Raw genomic sequence first — 15045 nt, forward strand, 5'->3', positions numbered from 1 at the left:
ACGACAGCTGCTTGCTCCTGCCCGATTCAGAGACGGGTTTTAACCACGCGGTTGCTTCCCCGCCGGGTCTGCCGAGCTCGGCACAGCGCAGGGTGGCTTCGGCACAGCCCCGGCGGTGCCACGGAGGGGGCTGCCCCCGGGGCTGCCCCGGCCCCTCGCGGGGTCCCCGCTCTGGCCATCGACTCCCCAAAGGCCACCCCGTCCGCTCTGCATCGCCCCGGCCCGTCCGGCTCGTGCGTGGCAAAGGAAACGGGAAAACCCCTTCGACTGCTCTGCTGGGGACGAGTGAGGGGCAGGGAGAGGGCGCAGAGGGGTGGGCCAAGTGACACTGGAGCCGATGACAGAGCAGCAGGGCTGTTGGCTGGGTCTGTCCCCTCTTTTCCTACACCCCCCCTCCCCATTTCCTAGTCTCGGTTGCCTTGAATTCCCGGCTTCGCACCGCGGAGCCTGCTCTGCTGCCGAAAGTTCCCCTGGGCGTCAGGCCATCGTCTGCCCGAGGGTGGCCACCAGCAGGGCCAGAGGGAGCCAAAGGGCACCGAGCGCTTCTGCTGGGTCTGTCTCTTGGCTGTGAACTCGTGGGACCTGGCGCCGCCACCTGCAAGGCCGCCCCGTCCCGCCGGGCTCCGGCGCTGGGCGTGGTGCCGCGTGTTCACGCGGGAAATCTGCTTGTAGATGGGGGGGAAAAACGTGAAACCACAATTCTGTGCCACTTGCTTTATCCAGAGCAAAGATTTATTCACTGAAAAGATTCCTACATATCCAGAATTTCATTAGCATAGAGTGCACTCTTTTTTCTTTTTTTTTTTTTTTTCTTTCTTTTTTTTGCTGGTTGCATAAACTAATACAGAAACTGTTGTTAATACTAACAATTTTTAATTAATTTAATAGCAATTCTGGAAGACACTCAGTTGATAGAAAATATAAAAAAAAATTTTTTTACTGTACAAAGTTTACATCACATTTGAAAAGAAAACGTGTCCATTTTCACCGTATTACAGACTCCATTTACATTCACTACTGACGTGTGGCTTTGTAGCAGCACTGTACAGCCAGCTTCACATTTACAACTCTGGGAGGGCGCGACCTTCCCGCCCCTCCCGCCCTGGCACCCGCACCCCGGGGACAGGACGATGCCCCCTGACACCTGCTGCTCTGCCACCTGCCGAGGGCCGGGGGGCTCCGCGCCCATCGCGGCCGCACCACGCCGCGTAGCTTACACCAGCAGATTAAAACAAAAATCATCCCCGAGACGGGCATCAGTCTCTCAGATACACCGGGCCCGGGGGTTGCGTTTTGCTTTTGAGAGCAGTTTATGGTGTGAGACACGAAACCAAGGTCAGGCTGAATGAATGAGAACCCCGAATCTCGGGATTAAAGCAGGTTTTGACGCCCCTCCTGCGCCCAGGGCAGCGTTCCCGGGGCGCCCCCGGCAGCGCTCAGCTGGGACGAGTCTCCCCTGCACGCTCTGACGCGCAGCGCGCGGGGGCAGGAGCGTCCAGGCAAGTGCTGGACCCGGGGCCCTGGCAGAGCCGGGGCTGGGCCGATGGTGTTGGAGGGCAGGCATGGGAAGGATAATGGCGATGGGGTTTTTGTTGTTGTTTTTTGTATTATTTTGTTTTAATCTGTCTGGTCATCAGTGCTGGCTGTCCTTCTCCTAGCCAGTCGTCATCTTAGAAAATAATCTGGAATCTATTGATCTATTGCGGAGCCCGGGGGGTTGGCACCCGCCTGACGCACCGGTGGCAGAAATAAAGAGCGAGGTGAGGAGCGAGGCTGCTGCCCCCAGACCCGGGGGCGAAGGGCCGGGGGGAGCCGCCGGCTCCGCGGCCACGACCCGCCCCCAGCAGCCGCTGCCCCCAAGGTGCGTTTTGGCCGCGGGCGCGTGACGGTCCCGGCGGGCAGCAGCGCGTTTCTCCCCGCGTTAGGTGGGTGCTGTGCTGTTCTCTAAGCAGTACTTGCTGGGGAAAATACTTCTGCTTAAAACTGCTGACGCACCACATTACTGTGAGAGAACAACCAGTAGCATCTTGAAGAGAACCAAGTGGTGTAGGTTAAGTACGTGGTAGGGTGGGAGGGGATTTATTTGCTTTATAAAGGTGGGGGAGAGGAAGGTCAAGAGTACCGCAGTGCCACGCCTGGCTACCACCAAACCCATCTTTGCTTTTCTATCTGACACGCATTTTAAAAGTGACTGGAAACATAAGAGAATGTAACTGACTTGCGCCCAGGAGGAGCGAAGCACTCTGCTCAACAGAACTCCGGCAGGTTTTTTGCCACGTTATTTCCCACAGAAGTCGCTCAGGCACCTGCAGGGAGCCCAAGTGTGGGTCTGTCCCTCTGCCTCAGAGGACGCCAGCGCGACCCTCTCGTCAAACCCTTGGGAAAGGTGTAGGGGGTGCAACATCCTGGTGCTGCTGGAGCAATGGAACTGGGCGACTTCCAGGGAGCTGTAGCCGAGCGAAGGCCCTGGATGCTCACGGCGTAGTGGGGGGCCCGCGCTGCCCAGCTGGCGGGCAGGAGCCTCTGCCAAGGCTGCTGCGGGCAATTCGTCCCCGGGGAGAGGGAGTTGTCTCCAAATTAACCTCTGAAACTAGTCTGAGCTGCTGGGCTGAGTCAGGTCCTCTAGACCAAGCTACAACTTTCCCAGTTGCAAGCTTTCTGTCATTCTTAGTTTTCCCCAAATAACTGCTTTAGTCCTTAATTTTTAAAAGCAGCTTGCAAACTTAAATGTGGCCAGCAGCAGGAGCCAGCGACACTCCGTGTGGGGAACGACTCTGAGTCTCTTAACGAGCTCTGTGCATCCAGACCTTATTCAGTGCATTTTTTAGGGATGGTTGTTTCCCTTGTCCTCTCTTGCCTCACCCTGCAGCTCTGGAAAAGGTCTCCTACAAGCGAAATGGAGATGGGGGCAGTAGGAGTCGGGGCTGGTTGGTCAGTGTTGTGTTTCCAGAAATGGCACTAGTTTAGGGGACTGGAACTTGTCATGCCTAAATCTTCAAAAGAAGAATTTGGCCCCTGTGCACAGAGCTGCAAGTCATGGCTTTGTTTCTTTAAAGGCCAACAAGGCTTAAGCTTCGTACAGGATTTTATGAGAGCAAGAGCTTTCACTGTGAGTTCTGTGTAGAAGAGCACTTGAGTCTCCAAGGGAGACACACACTCAGACACTCTCCTCCCGGGAGCAGGTTTGTACCAGCGCAACCCGAGTCGGGGTGACCCAGCGCCTGGCCCAACCCTGCCGAGCTCAGCGCTTGCTCCGGGCAAGTCACCGCCACAGATCGGGGGTTTTACCTTAACAAAAGAAAACTGCACTCGGGAGCACGCAGGCCCTTGCACTTGAAGCATTTCCACTCCGCAACAAGCCTGTTCCACTTCTCTCGGGGAAAACAAATGCTCTGAAGGCAGGAGAAAGCTCCTATTTACCACAGACACAAAGAGGAACTAGAAATAGTTTGTGGGGTTTTTTTTTCAGTGCTATTTGAGAATGGCTGTAGTTAAACTTGATTCACCGTTTATTATGTTTAAAAAAATATAGTTCACACAAAAGTATCATGTAAACATTCTTTAAATATTTGCTGGTGCTCAGGCGGAATTGAGACTTTACAAGGACACGGGACTGAGCGGACGGTCGCGCGGCTTTCGGCGGGGGCTGCACCAGTTTGAGCTCGGGAGGTTCAGTGGAGGTTTCTGACGCTTGTGTAAGCGGGCAGACAACACGAGCACAAGCCAATCACACACCACGCTATAGCTTTTGATTACTTGGTTCCAGGATTCCCAAGCCAAATCTTTCAAAACGCAGAACAACTTTGCTACTGTTAATGCTGCAAAGAGTGGGGAGGGAGAGGAGAAGGGAGGGGGAAAGAGTTATTTATTTTTAATTTTTCTTACAAAGCTACAGTCCTATAAAAGGAACCAAAATGGGTTAGATTCTGATCTCATACAACTTCACCCAGAAAAGAGGCTTAATTAAGCAGCAAACACATGAACTAATTCATGCGAACCTCATCAGTGAAAACAAACAGCACAAATCTGATTTGCCTCAAATGGGAGAAAGAGGAGGTTTCCCGAAGTACCTAAGGCAGGTGAAGCCCAACACTTGTTTTCAACAGGCACTGGGTTTCTTTGGAGTGGAAGGGAAGGAAAAAATTTACTTGCAGAATTCTCCTGTTAAGAGAAAGGCGTGTTTTGACAAGGTACATCAGCTGGGTCAAAGCCCCCCAAACCCCTTTGCTCCTCTCTAGAGGCTGCAGTAAGCGTGTGACGTCTCTCCTTCACCCTTAAACTGTCTGTGGAGCTGGAAGCGTTTCTGCCTCAGCGTCTCCCCCCGCACGCCCTCGGGTGCCACAGCGACCCCACAGCCCTTGCAGGAGATTCGGGGAGAATGAATTGGGCGGGGTGTTTGTCCTCACCGACAGCAGAAACCTCCCTGGCTCTTGGTGCGTACTCCCCTCCGGTCCTGTCCTCTCCCCTCCCAAACAAGGGATTTTTTCAAAATGATGAATTGGTAAAGAATGAAAACAAGACCTTTTCTGAAAAGGCACGTATTTGCTGTGTTACCTACAATTCCACAAAGCCCCTAACGTTACGTCAGACATTTTGCTGAACAGGGGATGTAAACAGAAGCGAATCGTGAAGTTCAAAGCACTGGATTTGCAAGGGGGGGAGGAACAACAACAACTGGAGGGTGCTCTTGCCTTCCTCCTCTTCTGCAGGCCCCGGCTGAGCCCCGGCAGAGCCAGCGCACCCTTCCCTCCACTCCAGACGCCCCGACCCCGCGGCTGGGAGCGGCCCCGGCAGCAGGAGCGGCGCCCGCAGCCCCGTCCCCGCGCCGGGAGGGTCCGAGCCCACCGAGCCGCTGCAGGAGCAAAGATGGGCACGCTGTTAGACAGGAACTTCTTGCAGACAGGAGTTGTTATTCAAGCTAACAGCCCACACCAAGCAGAAAAAGGCAGAAAAGGAGAATTCGGATAAAGTGTTGATTATGTCCATGGGTTAATTTCGTGGTTTGTTTTTGCTTTTTTAAATGGAAGGTGATTGTCCAAGTTGCCGTTAGGATACAACACATGGAAGCATGCAAGGTGGAGCCCGTTATTGCACCAGTAGCTACAACCTACAGAGAAATACAGGAGGGAAAGGAAAAAGACACCGTGAGAGTTAGTTTTCAGTTATTTCAAGCAAGCCCTTGAGAACTACACATTCTAAAGCTTACACCAGAATAAAGCACGGGGTTAGTGCAGTGTTTCTCAAAGGCTTTGTCAGAGGGGATGGGAGGGTGTCCTGAGGGGGGCTCTGCCTGGTGGGGGACGGACACCTGAGGTGCCCGCAGCTCCCGTCAGCGAGCACCGAGGCAGCTGCCGAGGCGGGTCATTCACAGGGACACTTCAAGTCCTTCTCCCCTGTTAAATGCTTTAAGCAGTGATGTACACAGACCAGCATGACCGCTTGTGGGGCTGGAGGGGGGGTCACTATCTACCCAGGCAAAAATAATTCAGGTGGCTACTACCTGAGACAGCGTTCTGCCGTCCACAGGCCGGTCAGGAGTATCTCCCTACGGAAACACTAATCCAGAAGAATCCCTTGGCCCGCTGCTCTGGAACTGAGCGCTCTCGCGGCCTGACCGCCCAAAGGGGAAGGGTTACTTGAAATTCATCTCCAGCGTGATGTCAGAGGATGGCACCTGTGCCTGTCTGCACGGGGAGGCGTAGGGAGCCTGGGCTCTCCATCCGCTCTGCAGCGTTGGCTCAGGAGGTGACGAGATGTCACATCAGTCGGAGTTAATGAGCCAACGCAGTGGATCCCACTGTACAGAGAAACGGGGGCATGAAAGCCTTGACACAGAACCATAGCGCTGGAGTACAGCGTGGTTCTGTAAAAGGGAAAAATATTACCAAAGGGCACTGCTGTAGCCTGCAAATCTCCTGACAAATAACTGCTGTCTTCATCACAACACGATCTTCCTCTGAGGCAAGGGAAGATTAGTTCTAAAAAAATAGCAGGAAGTGTCGCAAGTGAAGCTGGATGACTTGAAGGAATGGACAGTGGCAAAGCACGTACTCGGGGTAGGGCTCTGGTGTGCTTTAGGCCAGGAGAGGAAAAGAACTGTTTCTCTTAAATTCTGACTAAAGGACAGATAAGAAGCAATAATTACATGCAGGTCCATTTTTTAGGTCAGATTTGTTGGTTTCTCCTTAAATTTTTATTTTTAAAAATCTAAACAATTGAAATCACCAGGACTGAAGTGGAGCTGTGACAGCTCTGCGGGAGGAGCGAGCGCTTGGGGTGCAGGGGGACGCCTCGGCCCCCACCCGGGTGCCACAGCAGAGCCACTCACCAACGATGCAGAGAAGGGCCCAACCCAAGGCGCTCTCAACCCTTTCTGGGACCTTTCTGAAACGAGTGCTGGGACACACGTGTACTGGTCTAGTGTGAGGCAAAAACACCAGATAGCTCCCGTGAGGGGTAGCGAGCGTTTGGTCTTTGCTGAGAGTAGTGTCCTCCTGTGTAAGGCTGAGGCGTTTTGCATTTTAAAGCTGTTGGACATCATCATGTCTCGGGGACCCAGTACAAGTGTTGGGGAAATTGCACAAGAGACAAATGGTGAAATTTTCACCCCAAACCCACCACACCCCCCAGAGCACAAAGTGCTGTGGCAGTCACTGTATAAGCACCAGAAGCGTTCGGTTATTTATGCTAAGGTACTGCAGGAAGATCGTGAAGGGTTACGGGGAAGAAAGGGGTAGATTAAACATCCAGAAAAGGAGAAAAAAGAAAATAAATATTAGAGGTTTAGTAGGTTAAAATAAGTACTGAGCAAAGTACGTGGTAAATGGGCACTGGGCACAAACATTAGACTTAAAACACTGGTCACCAAAACGTAACCTGGGGCCTCACGGAAACTCTGAGCGTGTTCCTGGCTCCGTCACCATCAGACAACTGACAGAAAACTGCTCTGGCCTGGGGGGTTTCAGTCTCTTGGCTCCACAAATTGTGTCTGCTTTGCTTCCACTTGATTTTGGTAGAAGTAGAACTGGGAACCGTCCTTCTCAGAGCGACAGGTTATTTATGAGAAGGGACACTGACAGTTTTAGGCCTTGTGGCTTTATGCTCATCCAGTCTGAGCTGGGATGAGTTTTATATTTTGGTCTGGTCTGTCGTAACAGATGTTGTGGGATGTGCAACCAGGTGTTCTGAGGGACCTCTTCCAGTTTTGACAGTTTAAGGATGCCTGATCGTGTGAGACCTTCCCTCCCCAGCTGCAGCACAGAAACTGCCTTTGAAAGGATCACGATCTGACGGGGATTGATGCTGACTTCTCATGGTTTATCTTTCCTTGGTTCAGATCTTGATTTAATTCTAACTTAGAGATTCTGTCCAAACACTGCCACTCGTTCCTAGCTGTCAGTTTACAGCCTCTTCAGGATTTCCGAATCACCTGACACAGGATTACCACCTACTTTGTTTTGTTTCCCCAGAAGTCAACTATTCAGGTCAGGGCTAATGTTCCATTCCTTTACCCGCCTGTGCAAATTGGGCACTCGCCCATCAAGAGGAGGGGGGGGCTGGGTTTTTACCCACATGCTCCTTGAGGAAGGCCACAAACTTAGGACTCTTCTGAAATTTGTCAGTTCACTTTCAAAGGGCAGCAGTGGCACATTCTTTGGTCCTTCCTTTTCTCAGTGAGTACCAGCCACAACAGGGGAAATTCTGACTGCTCTATGGTCAGTGTGGGCCCTGCCCAACGCTGGTGGTAGATGTGCTCTGAAACCAAAGCTAAAGCTGGATAAGGCAGCTGCTCAAGGAGGGAGGTGGGTGTGGTAAGTATGAAATTAACTGCCTGAAGCACAGGAGCTTAATTGCATCATTTCCTAGTAACTAGAAAAGCAGAACAGCACACTCTTACTGCCCCATCGAGGTCTGACAGCGCCCAGGAAGGCAAAATAAAGCACAGAATGGTCAGTTAGTGACTTCTGAGCAGCAGATACTCACTCAGCAGACTTCCAGAAATGCCCTGGGTGGGAGAGCCGGCGGTTCAGTTTTGGCAGTTTTTCCAGCATATCCATGAGGACCGTGAAGCTGGGTCTCTCGCTGAGATCAAATGACCAGCACGCTGAGAGGATTTCCTGCAAAGGACAGTGGGAGCTCTTACTGCCCTTGGTTCCCAGGGCAGCTGTGCAGACCAAGCAGCTGGCTGGGCACGGTCGTTTGTGCCAGCCCGGGCAGATGCTGCTCACGAGGGGTCCGGGGCGTTCCTCTAATCGAACGGGTCCTGCGTGCCGGCGGCTGCCATACGGCAGTTATGGGCAGAGGCTCCGTATCTCACCTGCTGTCCCCTTCTGGTCTCTTTTCTCTCCTGCCCTATGTCATTCAAGTTACAATAGAAACAAATTTCCTCTTTAAGCAGCTCCCTCTTTTCCTGATAAATAACTATACAGAAGGATTCCTGAAACTGAGGTACTTACGTTGACTTCTTTCCCCAAACTAACAGTCGCAAGGACTTGTTTCACTCCTTCACCACTCCCAATCTGCCAGATGAGCGCCTCTGCGGGCTGGTTCTTGAAAGGCCATTCTCTTGCTTGGAGCTCATACCACACAGTGCTGCAACACCAACAGACAAATCAGGCCTCGGCCTGCTCTGAAGAGAAAGATGCAAAACGCTGACACTGTCCCAGTCTCTGCGGATAAGCTCCAGAAGGTGTGTAAGGCTGCGCAGCAAACACCTCCCACCCCTCCCACCCCCTGCCCACGGCCTCTGCAGCTGGTGAGAACAACGTGTCCTGGCGGGAGTCCCGTGCCCAGAGGAGAGGGTCGCTGGCCCCCGAGGTCAGGGCTGTAACGCAGCTCGGTCAGCAAGCTCCCATGGTACTCGGGGGTGTTCCTACTCACCCAAAGGCGTAGATATCTGCAGCTTTGGAGAAGGGTAGCTTGTCTTCATCTTTCCCAGGGGCCATCTCACGAACAATTTCAGGGGCCAGGTAGCACAACCAGTCATGAGGCAGCTTCAGTTCGTTCTCCCGCCTGAGTTCAACGGAAGGAAGTGGCACTGAAACACTTCTGCTTCAGCCAGCAGCAGCGGACGGGCTACACCTGAGCTTCACCCCGTGCCTCGGCTTTATTTACTCAAATGCTTTTGCTGACATTTCCTTTCTAATTTTCTTGCCATGTTAAAACACGCGTGTGTTAGCCTGACTCTCCAGCTCATTCTTGGGCTTAAGAGTTTTCTGTGTTCTGAGTCTTACTCCATACATAACTTCCTAGCAGCGTGCTATGGGAACCATAGAAAGAACTCAACTTAAAAAAACCAAAGTACATATTCCAAAGATGTGTGTATGTACTAAAGCAATCGACACTCCTCACTCGCACCGCATCATGCATCGAAACGTTTCCCTATTTGGTCACTACTTATCACTCTAGAAGTGGACCAAGCATTGAAACCTCCACTTACCTTCCTTCCTGAACCACACCTGAAATTCCAAACAGTCCAAAATCAGTGATCACCACTTTCCCATTGTCGTAGAAAACATTCTTGGATTTCAGATCCTTATGCACAATGCCCTTTGCGTGAAGATACCCCATGCCCTGGGAAATACATGCAGGGATGTAAACTCTTTTTTTTACTATTTACAAGCCTCTCACTCTGGGCATGCTTTCCTTTCTAATACCCACTTCCTCTCATTACTCCAGCATAAATGATTAATTGTAAATGGGGACCCAGCAGCTGACTTACGCAGGAAGGGCACATCTGCACAGGAGCAGATCTTGGTTGAGGGCTCCTCGTCCTCCGCACAGCGGGGCTGCTGGAGGGGCACCCTTAGCTGAGGCCTTAGGGGGCTGCAGACCCCTCAGTTCTGAAAAGTCCCTGTGTGTAAGAACTACAAACAACTGGTGCAAGTTTGCTCACTAAATTCACAGGATAATTCTGCCTCCTCAGTTGAGAAATACTGAAAGCACAGAAAACTGTGCAAACGTGGGAGAAGATGCCAACTCCTTCAGAATGCACGGAGCTGCAGATACCAGTAGAGAGAAGACACTGGGAAGGAAACCTGTCCTGCATGTCCTTCCCCGTTTATCTAAATTGTCCCTCCTCAGCCCCCTGCTGACACGCACAAGGTCTGTTTCTCCTGTACAACTTACTGCCCACTAAACCAGCACTTTGCTTCAGGCAGCTTCGATGAGTCCCCTGCTGCCAGGCCCCGTCAGGCTGAGGGGTTCAGGCTCTAAGCTCCTGCTGAGGCCCTGCCCAGAAAGGGGGTGTCTCTGTGAGCGTAATGTACTCTTACCTTAATGATCTCCTGTGCTATCTGCCTGGTTTTGTTAATATCCAGGGATATCTTGGGGTCCCTTACAAACGAGTGGAGCGTTCTTCCTTTGCAGAAGCTACAGGGAGGAGGAACAACAATCCTTAAAAAGGTCTCTGAAATACTGGAGGGAATTAAGAATGTAATACCGGATGTTCAGCTGGCTTTCTTATCATGCTGACAGAATCCCAGCCTTCGCCACTGCTGAGAAACACCATTTGGAAGAACTTTAAGGACCCAACTGATTTACATCGGCGTGGGTGTACACACGTACAGGACACCTACTGCTAAAGCATGCTCAGGTGTACGCAACAAAAGCTTATGTACTCCTCCAGAGGAGGAGCCGCTGCTGTTGTTACACTGCTCTGACACCTCAGTCCAGTTTTCCAAATGTGAGCAGCAGCTGGTGCTGCTGGTCACTTGAGCAGGACACTTTCTTTTGGACCCGGCAGTCAGAAATGAGGGAGAACGTCCCTGCTCGGCTGTGAGCACGGCACGGCACGGCCCTTACTGGAACTCAGCCTGCACCCGAACAGCCCCAAAAGCTGTTATTTAGTGGCTAAAAGATCCTCATCTCAACTAAAGACTGAAAATGGGAGAGGGGAGGAAAAGTGACATTTTTGCCTAATCAGCAAGTGTCCCTAATAGGAACAGAAAAGAAGAGGTAACTGTTGCATTACCAGCCTCACATGTTGGTTTATTGTCACTTTGCTGAACTGGAACCATCTGGAAGTAGATGGCAGAGGAAATGCCTGTTCCAGATTATTTTTTTTCTCCTGTTTTTTTGAATTTTATTACTTAAGAATTCCAAAAGAAAATTGCCGAGAAATATTGTATGTTGCCTAAAAGCAGACCACCCTACTATCCTGAACTCTGAGAAACGCTGACTGCATTCATGTCTGCCCACCTCCTGACTGCAGTGAGAGGCTTATTTTCATATATGAGATCAATATTCTGTATCTATATGATATGTATATATTAAAACCAACACTAGGATGCTAGATCCTTACCTGGTGATGATTGCTAAATGAGGAGGGTTCATGCACGCTCCCATGAAGAGTACCACGTTCTCATGCCGGGTCTGTCTGTAGTTCATCACCTCCTTTTTGAAGAGCTTGAGATGATCCTGATTGTTCCCGTCTATCTCCAGCAGCCGGATGGCCACTTCCCCGTGCCACTTGCCCTTGTACACCTTCCCCCACCGCCCCTGGCCGATGGGATCCCCCAGTTCGATCTGTTCAAAGGGAATGTCCCATTCTTGCAGGTAGACGCTGGTCTGGCTAGGCTTGCGATAAATCATCCCTTGCAAGTGCGGCCGTCTGTTTGGCAAATCTTCCACCTCGTCCTCATCATCTTCAGGCTCTGATTTAGCAGTCTCCGGTTCTTCCGCCTGTTCACAAAAAGAGAATGTGGCTCTGGAAATAAACCTCCCGGGACAAAGTCATCTCAGAAGGCTACAAAAGGTCTTCTGTGTGTCAGCACGTGTGGGCAGAGACAAGAACAGCTCTGTCCCATAGAGAGTTAAATTTGTAGAACCAGCACTAACATTGAGGCGCTCAGCATCCCTCAGGACTTGGCTGCTGGTGTGGGGCAAAGTGCTACAGACTGTTGTAAAAGGAAGGGTCAAGAACCCCTCTGTTCATCAAATAAATGCGGGCGCAGATTTTTTGAGATTACTAACATTCTCCTGTTAGAAAAAAATGCTCCAAATATCAACAAGCTTGATTCAAACCCCCGTAATTTCTGCTGAAATCACTGTCTCTGTGGGTTTATTCATCCCTGCAGAAACCCAGTTCAGCGTCTGCGCTACCAGAACCTTGGAATTCCCAGACTCTTGGGAATAGGTATGGGAAGGCTTTCCTAGGCAAAACATAAGCCCATGCTTACAGCCTTTGCTTTGCAGGATCTACCACGAGCTAATCCGACCATAGGTAGTACCTACACAGGCAGGACTTACACAGGCAGGACTGGCAGATTTGAGGTCTGCAGAGCATTTAGACCTCATAACTTCAGGAGCAGGCCTGCTGCTCTCACATAAAAACAGCTGTGCCAAACTGAGCCGTAAGTTTGAAAAATATCTTAGCCTGATTAGAAAATGTTAAATGTTGTTACAAGTACTTAATTGTTTCAGCCAAACTACAGAAACCATGGATTATCAGTTGAGATCTTTGCAGTATAAACAGCTCAGTGGAGCTGGGGTAAGGCACAGCGTGTCTACACTCGTAATTCCAGGGCCACAGCTTTTCACTGCACTTTCACCAGGGCATTTCTGATTGTGGAAAAACCAGAAAACTTACCTCAGCTTCACATTCAACTCCATCTGTGTCTGGCTGTTGATCAGCACTAACAAGAGAAGACAGGTTTACAGTGAAAATAATGTTTGTGCATCTGCCTGAGTTAGCAACGCGGGCTGCAACCTGTGCCGTTAGTGGAGGGGAAGGAAGCAAATAGAGAACAGAGCTTGAGAGCGTTACAGCAGGGCAGAGAAAAATACAATTCCTGCACCACTTAACAGATGAGGACTTTCTACACTTACTTTAGCAAATGAGGGACAAAGACTTTGAAGTGGTTTTCACTGATGAAGTGGTAGGAATTGATCTGGCAGTGGCACGGCTGCGTTATTACAGTGTGTTCCAGTAACAGCTACTCCCGTTCCCACTCCCGACCCCCCCCAGTGGGGAAGCAAGTGGGAGTGCTGGCAACAGAGGCTCAAATCTGTTCCCTGCCCTGCAGCTCAGATCCTTGAAGAGATGTTGCCTGTAGCTAAATGTGCCACATGCTTTTAACTGTAAAACCCTGCAACTTCTATTTCATCAGACCTTCCTGACCTCGGGAACACACGCTTCCTACTGTCCCATTTAAAGTAAATATCATATTCAGCTTTATAGAACTGGGAATACCAGCATCACCTCTGCTGGCTGAAGCTACCCTGGGAGTTCTCAGATGTAAGTTCAGTTTTGGTCATGACGTAGCGCTTTCAGGCTGGTCTGTAGATTATCAGGTAAACACCATGCAAAGAACAGAATTTACAACTACTTACTTAGTGTCTGCAGCTGTTTCTGGAGGCTGTGCTATTTGTGCAGGACTGGGAATTTCTGGGAAAGTAGAAACATGATACATCTTTTACACTTTAATCTCTTATAGACTGGAAGTTTTAACACTGCAGTAGTGATTATTTACTTCTTGTTCAGGAATTATAAAGTAAACTCAACCACAGACAATATGATTTTATACTTCTGCTCATTTAAAACTGTGCTCATCTCTCCTGGTACTTACATGCCTGTATACTGACCAAGCCCAGTCTTCTCCCCATTCACCTACTTATCTGTAATGTCCTGCAAGGTCAGTCCTTGTCTGTGAACTGCTCACATGCCTTCAAGTGGCCTTGGACAACCAGAAATACTCAAATCCTCACAGAACCAGAACATTTGAATTCATCTGTACTGCAGGTCACGTGTTCCAAATGCACCTGGTCTGTCCAGTGTCACCAGTGCACAGGAAATTCAGCTTGGGCTGCAAATCCTTCCAAAATTCAGAATAATTACTCTGTACCTGGCATCCTGCATCATCAGTTCTCACTTTGGAAACAAACAAGCTGTTTCTAAGAGTTCGCGAGCAGCTGACAGAGAAGTCTGTATGTGCAAGCCCACAGTGTGGCACCACGGTTAAATCCCGTAGGCACGAGCCTCAGTTTGTGAAGGTGAGCTCAGTGCTCCTGAACGGGCCGTGTCCATCACAGAGGGCAGGCACATAACCCTCAGAGCAAGCCTTTGCAAGGAACAAACAATTATAGAATCCTGCACAGAAAGAAAGCTCCCGTTTTACAAGTGAACATTCAAAGTTTCACCTTACTATGTAAATCACATCACTGCCTCGTATTAGGAGGGAGAGGCCTGAAATATATACTGAGGTAAGGCAAAGTTTCAATTCTTTTAGATACCTTTTCTTTTTAAAAGCAGTATTATTATTCTTGGGCAGCATGCAGAATTTTACAAATAAATTATTTTGGGCAGCAGAAGCTGGTTAGTAGAATTAAAACAATCAACTCACCTGGGAAGATAAACTGTTGTCTATGCTGAATGTAGTAGGCAGCTTTTTTTTTTTTAAATTGTTTTTTTTTAAAAAAAGAACAGCAAAAAAATTACCAGGAGAAAGAAGAAAAAAAACAAAAAACAAACACAAACAAGTTAGAGGATCATCAGTACATGCTCCATATGCATTCAATGAGTTAGTCCCAACTGACTGTTGGGCAACAGATTAGTAGATTATCAGCCTGTTGGAGGGGGTGAATTTCAGCACATGCATTTTTGGAAGGCTCGGACAGGTGATACTTATGGAGATGAAAGCTGGGTTACCATAAGCAAACAGTCTGGTGGGAAAACACATTCAGAATTCAAGTGGCAGAAGCAAATTTCGAGACCCCAGGGAGGCCAAAGGCCCACACGAAGGCTGCTGCTTTGATGCTCTCCCATGTCTTCAGCTTTTCAGAGACGCACCCTGAGAAGCTGAAGCTCATGAGCCATCTGCAAGCATTTTTTTTTATTTCAGTGAATTTGAGCAGTATGTCCTAATACAAAGTAGTTGCAGTAGAATCCTTGTGCTAAACTGGCTCTGCTTCTGCTCCTTTTGAGTCAGCTAAACTAGCAACTTGATGCAAAAGCCTGATGCAAAATACAGCACTGCTGAAGGCTCGATGTAGCACCTATCGAGCAGTGGGTGACTTCATTTCCAGATCTAAGGAATTAAATTTACT

The 15045-nt window shown here is 49.8% G+C and overlaps 1 protein-coding gene across 1 annotated transcript in view; it reads right to left on the reverse strand.

Moving 5' to 3' along the window:
* Positions 1 to 699: 699 nt before the first annotated feature.
* The window catches only part of KSR1 (kinase suppressor of ras 1), a 70720-nt gene continuing 56374 nt past the window's right edge, over positions 700 to 15045 (reverse strand). The window contains exons 11-20 of the mRNA XM_074922701.1: positions 14343 to 14384; positions 13333 to 13387; positions 12590 to 12635; positions 11303 to 11682; positions 10275 to 10371; positions 9440 to 9573; positions 8881 to 9012; positions 8457 to 8592; positions 7984 to 8117; positions 700 to 3818 (exon numbers count right to left, since the gene is read on the reverse strand). Coding sequence (XP_074778802.1) covers positions 3740 to 3818; positions 7984 to 8117; positions 8457 to 8592; positions 8881 to 9012; positions 9440 to 9573; positions 10275 to 10371; positions 11303 to 11682; positions 12590 to 12635; positions 13333 to 13387; positions 14343 to 14384 — 1235 coding nt within the window. The 3' untranslated portion in view covers positions 700 to 3739. The remainder of the gene's footprint in view (positions 3819 to 7983; positions 8118 to 8456; positions 8593 to 8880; positions 9013 to 9439; positions 9574 to 10274; positions 10372 to 11302; positions 11683 to 12589; positions 12636 to 13332; positions 13388 to 14342; positions 14385 to 15045) is intronic.

This window comes from Athene noctua, chromosome 19, assembly GCF_965140245.1.
Source record: "Athene noctua chromosome 19, bAthNoc1.hap1.1, whole genome shotgun sequence".
Classification (NCBI taxonomy): domain Eukaryota; kingdom Metazoa; phylum Chordata; class Aves; order Strigiformes; family Strigidae; genus Athene; species Athene noctua.